Source organism: Petaurus breviceps, unplaced genomic scaffold (genome assembly GCF_028583685.1).
Source record: "Petaurus breviceps papuanus isolate PSGF00001 unplaced genomic scaffold, PetGlider_PUasm1.0 90035, whole genome shotgun sequence".
In the NCBI taxonomy this organism is placed as follows: domain Eukaryota; kingdom Metazoa; phylum Chordata; class Mammalia; order Diprotodontia; family Petauridae; genus Petaurus; species Petaurus breviceps.
Window position 1 is genome coordinate 445,453 of NW_027187165.1, and position 11,406 is coordinate 456,858.

General features: G+C 37.0%; 1 protein-coding gene across 1 annotated transcript; it reads right to left on the reverse strand.

The window, feature by feature from the left end:
* Window positions 1-4,142: 4,142 nt before the first annotated feature.
* On the reverse strand, window positions 4,143-11,386 carry LOC138176621 (protocadherin beta-15-like). Its single transcript, XM_069107400.1, has one exon. It carries the CDS (start codon window positions 7,555-7,557, stop codon window positions 5,170-5,172), a length of 2,388 nt encoding a protein of 795 aa, XP_068963501.1. The 5' UTR covers window positions 7,558-11,386; the 3' UTR covers window positions 4,143-5,169.
* Window positions 11,387-11,406: the final 20 nt, after the last annotated feature.

The window sequence follows — 11,406 nt, forward strand, 5'->3', positions numbered from 1 at the left end:
GCCAACAATGAACTTTCAGGAACATCAAAAATCTTCCTCATACTGGAACAAGTATTATGATGATAGGAATAGAGGTCCACACTAAGTTGGCAAAGATCACAGACCTTTGAGATCACAATCTCTAAGCAGCTAGTAGTTAATGAAACACCTTAGCAAAAGGGTTTTTGCCAAAACTGAACAAGAGAGTAATTAAAAGATCAAGCACAATCATGAAAAAGTGTGGAGAAACCACACCTCCCTTGCTTCAATAGATAGGTGGGAAGACAAAGGGTGTGAAATAGCGCATACAGTATACAGTTATTCATGGTATGTGTGCTAATTTAGTTTTCTTGGTGAATACGATCTTGAAAAAGCATCCCCAAAAATGACTAACTTTTTTCAGAGTAAAAGGGATACACAAAATGCGCAGATTACGTTTCATATAGTAAATTTTGCTCAGGTAATCAAGTTTGTTGATATTGAGTTAGGTCAGATTTTCCTGAGAGTCTTTGGCAGCTGTTTGAGGAAGAACAGAGCAAGCTTCCAGAATTGGAATTTGTAGGTTCTGAGTCAGTGGTCAAAAACATTTCATACTAGTAATTCTGGGACAATGCTGTTGTCTTCTAGTGTCTTGAAAGGTTTGTTTGTATTCACAATTTTTGGTGTCCCTCTTGTTCCTCTAAAGGAGAAAGTCTTTGAATGAGACTCCAAATACAATAAGGATAAAGGAATAAATAACCTGAAAGGACATCAACTTGAGCTAATTCCTTAGCTGAGTCTTGGAGCTGCATATAGAGTTCAGAGAAGTCATCTACCAAGGCTACTGTAGTCAGTTGTCATGCAACAGTACCACCAAACTATCCTTGATGGCATGTCTCATGGACGAGTCTCATTCTCTGTTATGGACCCACACAGGGATGAGTCTGGGGATCCATGGACTTGAGTAGCTGTCAGCAAAGTGAGGAATTCTGCCCTAAGTGTCCATCAAACTGCCACCACCTTGGTAACCAGATAACTTGTCTCTATCCCCAAGCAGCAGGTCATTTCAGGGAGACATGCCATTCTGATGTGGGTACAACACCAAGTGAGAGTTGTTTTTGTCATCCAAAACTACAACCCAAACCACCACCTGGCACAGAACCAGAAAGTTGCCATGAGTCATCCTTAACAGAGAAATGACGAGTTTGGATGTCTCAACAGTCCACTCAGCTGAAAAAAATTTTCCTATCATGAAATGATGTAACCAAAAGGGGACTCATCTCCAATAGGAGAGGCAGTACAGTGAAGTTTGTAGGCTATCTGTATAAACACTGGCATATATCTGTATATCCATTGGAGATAAGCATTGACATTATGCGAAGTGTTGAGCCTTGGAGTCTCCTAAACTGATATAGTAATAATGATGTTTTATTCAGCCAGGCTTTCTGTTTCTGCTGTGAGGGTATAGAAGTTCCTGAACTCTCATTTCAGGGTAAAAGGGAAATGTTCTTGAACAGAGAAAATGGTCTTCCCGTTGTCCTTTGAGCCTAGATGAAGCTATTCCCCATGCACTTTCTCCTTTAGAACTAAATCCCCAGGGGCGGCTAGGTGGCACAGTGAGTAAGCACACTAGCCCCAGATTCGGAAGGACCCAGGATCGGTTCCGGCCTCAGATACTTAACACACATACACACACACACACACACGTACGCACGCACGCACACAAAAACTGGCCCTGTAACCATGAGCAAGTTACTTAACCCCAATTGCTTATTAAAAAAAAAAAAAAGAACTAAATCCCCAGTCCAGTCCTTTGATTCAATTGCAAATATTGTTTGCTACTGTTAAAGACTACCCCCACCCCAACCTCCACCCACTCTCACCAGGTTCCCCACCAATAGCACCAAGTCTTGGCCATATTGACCATAAAGGCAACTCTCCTCATTTCCCCAGGTGCTGAATACCGATTTTCCTAGTTCTAAAGTTGCCAGAGATCAGAACAGTGAAAAAAGGAATATTAATTGTCTGTTCAATTGTGTGTTGGTAAAGAGCATTTAAACTTTTCAAGAACTGACACTCCAGGTACAATCAACAATCCCTAGTAACCTGATCCAGTTTGTTTTGTTTGAAGGAATTTAGAGTTCCTGATTTTTTATAGGTAACTTTTCATCCCCTTATAAAACCTTTTCTTTTAATTGTGTCCTTCAAGTTCTATTTCCTCTGGGTAATGTAGTGCCCTGTGTTTTCAGTCTTTTAAATTACTTTCTTAATCTACTTAAAATCTAATTTTAAATTATTTTTTTAATCTTAATGTCTCCATATTATGCAATAAATTATACATTTTAAATCTGTTTCAATAATGACGTGTCAAAGCTCTCCTAGATAATATAAATTTTATGCTCAAAATATTATACTATTAATATTGTCTTGAATTTAATTCACCTGAGCAATTTACTTGAGAGCTATATTTTTTTTACACTTCACAGATCCATTTGAACAGTTTTTATGTAATTATGAAATTTCTCTAGAAATATACATGTATATATATATATATATCCTTTCAAATTTCTTTTTAGCTTCTATTTCAAAGTATATTTCTATTGTATATTAGGAATTTCTGAGAGTAGAGAAAATAGGGGTATTTTTAGAAATACCAACATGAATTTCCTAAATTATATTCTATGGTAAGATTTTTTAAAATTACTACTCTTTTTAAGTCACTTCTTTTACTACTCTTTAAATCACATTATTTATCAAGAGCTCAAAACAATGTTGTTGTCTGAACTAATAATATTCTTGGGGGGGAGGGAGAAATATTATTTCAATCCAAAATTGAGTCCAAATTTATCTTTACAAAATGAAGGCACTATTATGGGCACCCAAAGTTTTAGAATCGAAGGACTCATACATAATTTTAGGAATTACTTAATACAAAGCAAAATAATTAAATTTATTGAAAACATCAAACTCTATAACTTTAAAAACTTTTAATACTCAAAATTCCCTACTGTTACTGCAATAATTGCTTTTGCATGCTTTAGAATTGAGATTATAAAATTTCCATATTTTCATCTTGAAACTATCCTTAACACATTGGATATTATAAACAGTATATTTATCTATGAGGCTGAAATCAGGCAAATTCCTTCCATTATCTGTGTGGTGGTGTAAACCAATTTCATAATGTTCCTTTTTATTTTGGAGTCTCTGTAATTCCGAAACAACTCTGCTATGCAGCATATCAATATTCCTATCAGAATTTTAGTCTTCTATATGGACAAAAATCAATCCAGGACTGTTTGAATTAACAAAAAATACCCTAAACAGTTTTGATGGATGTTTTAATGTGAAGATATCCAGATAACTGAGGCTTCCCTGACTCTTTCTTACAATGGTTTTGCCATAACCTTCAATGAAAAAGTGAATTTCGAGTTAAAATGAACTTTTTCCAATATCTGAAATTTCAGTGTTTATATTATTGTCTTGCCTATAGCAAGCATTTGTTCTTCATAGTATTGGTTAGCATTAGTTCCTCTCCTCTCCCGTTCCCCCCACGCCCGGTCATGTTCTCACTGTCCTTCCAACTTCAAGAAGCCTACCAGGAATTGTTAAGAGATTAATAACAACCCCTCCAGAGGCTAGGGCCCTTTGAATGTCTTTTTTCCCTCCGAATTAATTGGGTTCTTTTTCTGAAATAATGGGTCAGTTTGTGTGTGTGTGTGTTTTTTTAATTCAACCACATTTACAATTCAATGTGACTGATTCTTATTGTAAACCTATGTGATCCTTGAAATGTTTCAACATTTTTCAACACCAACAGACACAGTAATACCTCTAAGTTATTGAAGTGTGTTTTTTAAGAGCTGTAACTTCTGTTCATTCCTTGGATCAATAGCCATTCTTAAAAACCATAACAATCAAAGTCATGCCATGAAATTCAGCACCCAACGGATAGAAAAGGATAGTTCAGGTCAATCCAATTTTATCTGGTTGAGGTCAGGCATTCTGACTGACAAGCTATCGTTCTGATAGCATACAGCAGAAGCAAACACATAGAACCATTACTATCAAAAAAATGAAACCCTATCAAATTATTGGTCATCTCAATAAATTTGCACACTACTGTAGCTTGTATAGTTCAAGTTGTTCTTCATTTCAGGTGGTGAAACTAAGACCAGAGTTGCTTAAAGATATACTAGACTTTTATTCAATTAATATCAGGTCAAGGAAAGACTCAATTGAAATATCTATGTATCTCTATTAATACAAACCACTACAAGCTCTTATTTTCTCTACCTTTGCTATGCTACAACCAGTTTTAGTTTCATAGCAGATATTCCTCTTACAAAGTCACTTAGTTTTAAATTTCTCTTGAAATATCTGAAAATGAAATAAAAAGTAATGCCAGGGAGCTCATTTTTGAGAACAATTAATCATTTATGAGATATATTTGAACAGATATCATAGCACTATTGGTAGAATGCTGGACATAGAATCAGGAAGAGCTCGGCTTAATTCCTACATTTGAAGCTGACTGCCTTTGTGACCACAGGCAAATCTCTTCACCTTGTTGATCTTAGGGAACTATCATTTATATAGACTGTGTTCTTGGAGTTCCCAAACCTAGTAAATCATAAGTCTTTCATATATTGACACCATTTTCAGAAGAAAATACCAAAATAATGGAATTGATATATCATTTAAAACAGGCTACTCACTTCTGAGATCAATTAACATATTAAAGAAGTAAACATCTTGTGTAGGTACTAGTCTCATAAACTCAAACATATGAAGTAAAAATTAAAATACAGATATTTTAAAAAGAATGAAGAAGTTCTGAAATTGATCAAGAAGATAAAATCTAATTTTAAAAATGAGAGGTAAGATAATTCAACTTCCCACTTTATTGCTTGAAAGTTGAATATAATTAAAATGTCAGCACTGGCAGGAAAACTATGTCAAATGTAAGAACACTACATCTTCAACTTGTTAGCTAGCTAAAATTTCTCTTTAAGGAAAATCCCCAGTAAAAAAAAAAAAAGTTTTTTCTGTCTGTCAACAATCTGACTGACTATCCGAAATCAAATTGCTGACCACATAGGTAAAGATTACAGATCCAAGAAATCTCACTAAGTAGCTAGTCACAGAAATGCCAAAAAAATAAACACAACACAATTTACATATTAAATACAAGTTAAAGAACTTCTACATTTAACCAAGCATGTAGGTATTTTGGAAGACTTGATCTGCCTCTGAGTCCCTGCCAGAGACTGGAGGAGGGACATTTCGGATAATTGGCTTCAGAAACTTGAAATCACTGTTCCCAGAGCCAGTGGTCAAGCACACCTCATACTGGTAGCTCTGGGACAGGGTCCCAGTGCCGTTGATATCCACCAAGTGACCTGAAAACCGGCAGTTGGGTCCTAAGCGATCAATTTCTGATGCCTTCCTTTTTCTCCACAGCCTTATGGAAATGAACAGGATGACAGAGACCAGGAACAAAATGGAGACAGAAACCAAAGAAATGATCAAGTAGATTGTAAGGGAATCACTTTGTGACTCATCTTTGAGCTCATCCTGAAGCTTCACAAAAGGTTCAGAGAATCCATCCACTAAGAGGACATTCAGCGAGGCCATTGCGGACAGAGGCGGTTCCCCATTGTCCTTCACGAGCACCCAGAGGCTCTGCTTGATGGCATCTCTTTCACTGATGGGCCTTGCTGTTCGCACTTCTCCATTGTGTGCCCACACAGTGAAGAGCCCTGGGTCTGTGGCTTTTAACAGCTGGTAGGAAAGCCAGGAATTCTGTCCAGAGTCCTGATCCACAGCAACAACCTTGGTGACCAGATAACCTGGCTCTGCTGCCCTGGGCACCAGGTCATTGCAGGAAACCGTGCCATTCTGTAGTGGGTACAGCACGAAGGGAGAGTTATCATTCTCATCCTGAACCACAATTCGAACCAGAACCTGGCTGCTCAGGGTAGGGGAGCCTCCATCAGTCGCCCTCACAGAGAACTGAACAGCTTGGATGGCTTCATAATCCAGAGATCTTAGGGCATAAAGATGTCCATTGTCTGAGTTGATGGAGATGTAGGAGAAGAGGGGCAGATCTCCAGTCTCTGGAGGTTGCAGAGCATAAGTGATTTTGGCGTTGGTCCCTGAATCACTGTCGCTGGCACTGACGCTGCCAATGTGGAGAGCGGGACTGTTGTTCTCCCGGAGGTAGAGGGTGTACACTGTCTGAATAAATACTGGGGGGTTATCATTGATGTCAGAAATTAACACTGTGATGTTATGCTCAGTTTTCAGTCTTGGGAACCCCAAATCCATGACAGTAATGGTGATGTTGTACTCAGCCTTGCTCTCTCTGTCTAGAGCTCCCTCAGTTATTATGGAGTAGAAGTTCTCCAAATGAGGTTTCAAGGAGAAAGGAAGATCCTCTTGAATAGAGCAAACCATCCTTCCATTTTCCCCAGAGTCACGATCTCTGATGCTGAAAACAGTGACCACACTCTCAGGAATGTTCTCTGGAATAGGGCTGGTTAGTGACAACATAGTCAGTTCCGGGAAATTGTCATTCAGATCCATCACATGGACCAAAACAGTGCATTTTCCTGAAAGGGCCCCAATGTCTGTGGCCTCAACATCCACCTCATATTTCTGAATTGCTTCAAAATCCATTTGTTTTTTCAGTCGAATCTCTCCTGAGATGGGATCGACCCGAAATGTTTGACTGACTTCATCCGAAGCTTGGAATAAGGCATAGGCGACATCCCCATTGATTCCAGCGTCTAAATCTCGAGCAGAGACAGTCACTACTAGCGAGTCAATGGGGCTGTTCTCTGGAATCTGCACTTGATACTTCGACTGAACAAATATAGGCGCGTTGTCATTAACGTCCACAACAGTGACATGCACTTGGGCTGTTCCAGACCTCGAGGGGGATCCACCATCCACGGCCGTGAGGGTTAATGTGAACTCTGGTTTCTCCTCACGGTCCAGAGCTTTATTCAACACCAGTTCTGGGATCTTTTTGCCATCACTGCGGGTGTTAGTGTGAAGGAGGAAATGAGAGTTATGACTGATAGTGTAGTTCTGAAGGCTGTTAACGCCAACATCCAAGTCCTGAGCGATCTTTAAAGGAAAAGCAGTCCCTGGAGCAGTGCTTTCTGATATTCTCAGGAACATGTCAGGGTCCGGGAAAGTGGGTGAATGGTCATTTATATCTTTTACCCGCAGTTCAGCCCGGAAGAACTGCAAAGGGTTTTCCAGTAAGATCTGGAAAGGCAGCACACAGGGCTCTGTAGGGCCGCACAGTTCCTCCCGGTCCAGTTTCTCCTTTAGAAACAAATCCCCTGTCTTCCGATCCAGTTGCAAAAACTGTTTGTTATGGTTAGAAGCTACCCGGGAACCCCGCGCAAACAATTCCCCCACTTTCAGACCCAGAGCTTTCACCACATTGGCCACAAAAGAGCCTCTCTCCATCTCCTCCGCCACAGAAAACTGCCCCGGCTCTGAGCCCACCTGAGACAAAAGTAAAGCCATAGTAAAGAACATCACTTGCCTGTTCCATTGCATTTTTCCTGGAGCAGTCTCCATCGCTGTATCCTCGTGAAGAATGCTTATTATATTCTTGATAAAACTGACCCCCTTTTCTAGTCTGAAATAATTCTAAGATAATTATTTCTATTTTCCGATCATCTTTACTGGTACCCCTAAATCTGAGGAACGACTGACAAAGCCTTCTCTTTCTGACTGTTCTTTCAGATTCTGTTTTCTCGGAATAATGGAGTCTGTGGTAGCTGCGGTCCTTTCATTTACCTTCTTAGCCTGCAGCGCCACCATGCGTCCTTACTAATAAATTCCACCTTTTAAAATCGTTTTCAAATCTGGCTAAATTAGTACCGTCTTTGGAGAATAAGACAAAATCCTGAATTTAGGGAAATGAAGAAAGTATAGAATCACAAAATGTTAGAATTTGAAGGTGTATTGAAGATCATCTTGTGATTCTAATTCAATCATTTCTTTTTACGTATAATTAATGGAAGGTCAGAGTAAGAGAAAAAAAGGGGGGGGGGCTTTCCCAAGGACATAAAAGACATATAAAAATAACATTAAGGCAGAATAATACCTGAAGCTGAAATACAAACTGGATTCAATTACTCAAACATACCCCATACTCCTATTTATAAGGTTCACTGCTGACTCCATACTCCATTGAGCTTTGCTATTATTAATTGGCCTTTCTATAAAAGATGACCAACTTAAAAGGACATCATGTAACAATTTTCCCGTAAATTCTTCATGAAAAGTACTAAAATCCAGGGTTTCATTTAGGAATGAAGTAGAAAGCTGAAATCTCACTTTCAAAAACAGTGTACCCTCTCAGGAAAGGAGCCTGCAGTGTGCATAAATTCAGGAAAGTGAAGTAACAAGTATATATGGGGAGAATTCCATGAAAGTTTATAGCTATTGATTATTTGGGCAAAGCAATAGAAAACTAGTAGAAAGATGACATGAAGATGTATTTTAACAGCAAATTTTATAAAGAACAACTATTTGTCTTCTAAATAAAATAAATGTTGGACTTAATTTCACTCATTTATTAGAAAAAAATTGGTAAAATTGAGTTATATTTTTTATAGTTTATCTAGGTCCAGTTCAATTTATCAATGTTGATGCTAGAGCTATATAGATCAAATGTGCAAACTGTTTGTTGTTCTGCATTAAATTTAACTACATACACTGGACAGATGAATAAGCCAGGTTAGAAGTGAGAAGTTGTGCTTAAAAATATTTCCATAAACATGACAAAAGGTATTGTTTGAGGACAAATTTGAAATCAATATTGAGAAAATAAAGTATCTTGGACATTGACATTGGACTGAAATGTCCATCAAATGACCATAATTTCTAGGTTTCCATGTCACTTTTGCAAAATATTTCACAATAATAGTTGAAGTAGATGTGCTATAGTACATAATTTAGAATATACAAAGCAATAGACTTGATTAAATTCTATTCAGTTCTATTATAAAGTTTTCATAAAAAGCTGAACAATGCTGTGAGCAAAATACAACTTCGAACTGAGGTTACTTTAGTAATAATAACATTTGTTGATTTTTTAAAAAGAGACAATATTTATAAATACTAAAAGACAGAGTAAAATGAAATCAGAATAAAAAGCAAAGCAATTAATTATCTTGAAATAAAGATAACAGATAAAGTTCACACAGACGTTGACATCCAAACTAGATTTCCCAGGAGCATGATTTTTTTTCCTCTCAATACCCATGGATTTGTTTGCATTTACCTACTGAGCTTGCCATTTTAGTTCGGATATTTAAATAAAGACTATAACTCAATGGACACTTTGAAAGAGTAGTAGAGAGCTAAAACATTCATTTAGAGTTGGGCCGAAAGATGGGGGGGGGGGATTATGGTACAGGGATTTGTTTTGGAAAAGGCTTTTTAAATTCCAGTCTTCACTTCATAGCAGAAATATCAAAATGCATAGAAAGGCAACTAGGTGGCACTGATGATAGAGTGCAGGACTTGGAATCAGGAAGATCTGGTTTAGAGTCCTGCCTCAGACACTAGCTAATATGACACTGGGAAAAGTCATTTAAGCTCTTAATTTCTCAGTTTCATCTGTAAAATGAGGATAATTATAGGACCAATCTCAAGAGGTTGTAATAATCAAAAGACTTTTGTAAAATTATGTAAAGTGCTTCACAAATCTCAAACCACTATATTAATGTTACCTATTATTTTAAAAGTGTATTGAAATAATTTTAAACACAGTTATACCCGTGGAAGAAACTTTAGAAAACAGGGCAAGGGTGAGAATTTCATATTTATAAGAAGTTCATCAATTTGGTATGATGACAAAGAGTAACAAATAGAATCTATGATTTTAAGGAGTATATATTACAAAAAGTATTATATGCTTCTGTTTCAAAATTGTATTGTATTATGTTGGATTGTTTTTAAAGATAATTTTAGAAATATAGATACAGTCATTTGGAAAATAGGTTGTGCCTGAGACCAGAGTATAAGAATAATAGGCAACATTTTTATAATACCTACTATGTGCCAGCTGCTTTACAATTATTATGTCATTTGATTCCCACAACAACCCTGGGATGTCGGTGCTATCATTACCCCCACTTTACAGACAAGGAAACTGAAGCAAACAAAACTTAAATGATTTGTGCAGGATCACACAACTACTGAGGCCAGCTTTGAGTACTGGTCTCCCTGACTCCCAATCTAATTCTTTATCCACTGCACCACCTCATTGCCCCTATATAACAACATCAAAAACAGTTATATGGGGGGGAGCAGCTAGGTGGTATAGTGAAAATACCACCGGCCCTGGAGTCAGGAAGACCTGACTTCAAATCTGGCCTCAGATACTTAACACTTACTAGCCGTGTAACCTTGGGCAAGTCACGTAACCCCAATTGCCCTGCATTGCCCTCTCCAAAAAAAAAGCAAAAAACAACAACAACAACAACAACAGTTATATCTTATTTGCAAGTGGTCAGTAGAGAAGGGAATTTAATTGATGTAGAAAGTAGCTTTCATAAAAATCAATCACTTATGAAGTTGGATTCAGACCATTCAGACATAAGAGATAATGATAACTCATCTCTTTTCAGAAATTTTGAGAAACTGAACCCATGGAACAAAAAGTAAATTCTACTTTAGTAAGAAAATAAGAAATATAGTTTAGTTAGCTAGAGGGAATGCCCATTTGCTCATTGGGAATACTAAGTGAGTAAAATAACACTTTATATTGGTTTTTAATTCTTTAACTGTTTGCTACATCTTCCAAAAGATTTAAGAAAAATCATGGAAAGGGAATCTTAAATAAAATCATTCTGAAAACTCAAAATATCAGAACAAGATTTGGTTGGTAGTCATTCACATAGTCAACTTTATTTTGCATGTAAGAAGAATTTCAGAGTGAGTTGAAGTTATTTGCTTAAGTCTGGGAGGAAAAAAACAGAGTAGAACAATGAGTTATTGTTAACCAAGGCTTTATATTGGGGGAAAAGTACCAAATTCAAACAGGCTACATCTGTTTTCTTAAGTCTCATATTAAGCTTTCCTATTCTATCCTGTATTCTATACTAACAGTGCCTATTAACTACTATTAATATTTTATTGATTTTAATATTTTATTTTTAAAAGAGTAATTGGTTAGAGTAATATGTCATTTAATCAGTGTTCTCAGTAAACTAAGCTTATGGGAAAATTACGACCCTTTAACCATGGTAAGGATGCTGTTCTCTATTCATTTGTGGTAGTAATTAAAATTGCAGATAAAAGGTTCAACTGGTAGCAAAAAGCCTCAGAGGCACTGGATTCATACACCTAAACTGAAAAATTAAAAGTTAAATTCACAGATAGATAAAATGAGTAAAAACCTTAAAGCATCCT

What these genes read in the sequence shown, in the direction of transcription:
- LOC138176621 (XM_069107400.1), bottom strand. Translation starts at nt 7,557, where the DNA reads ATGGAGACTGCTCCAGGAAAAATGCAATGGAACAGGCAAGTGATGTTC.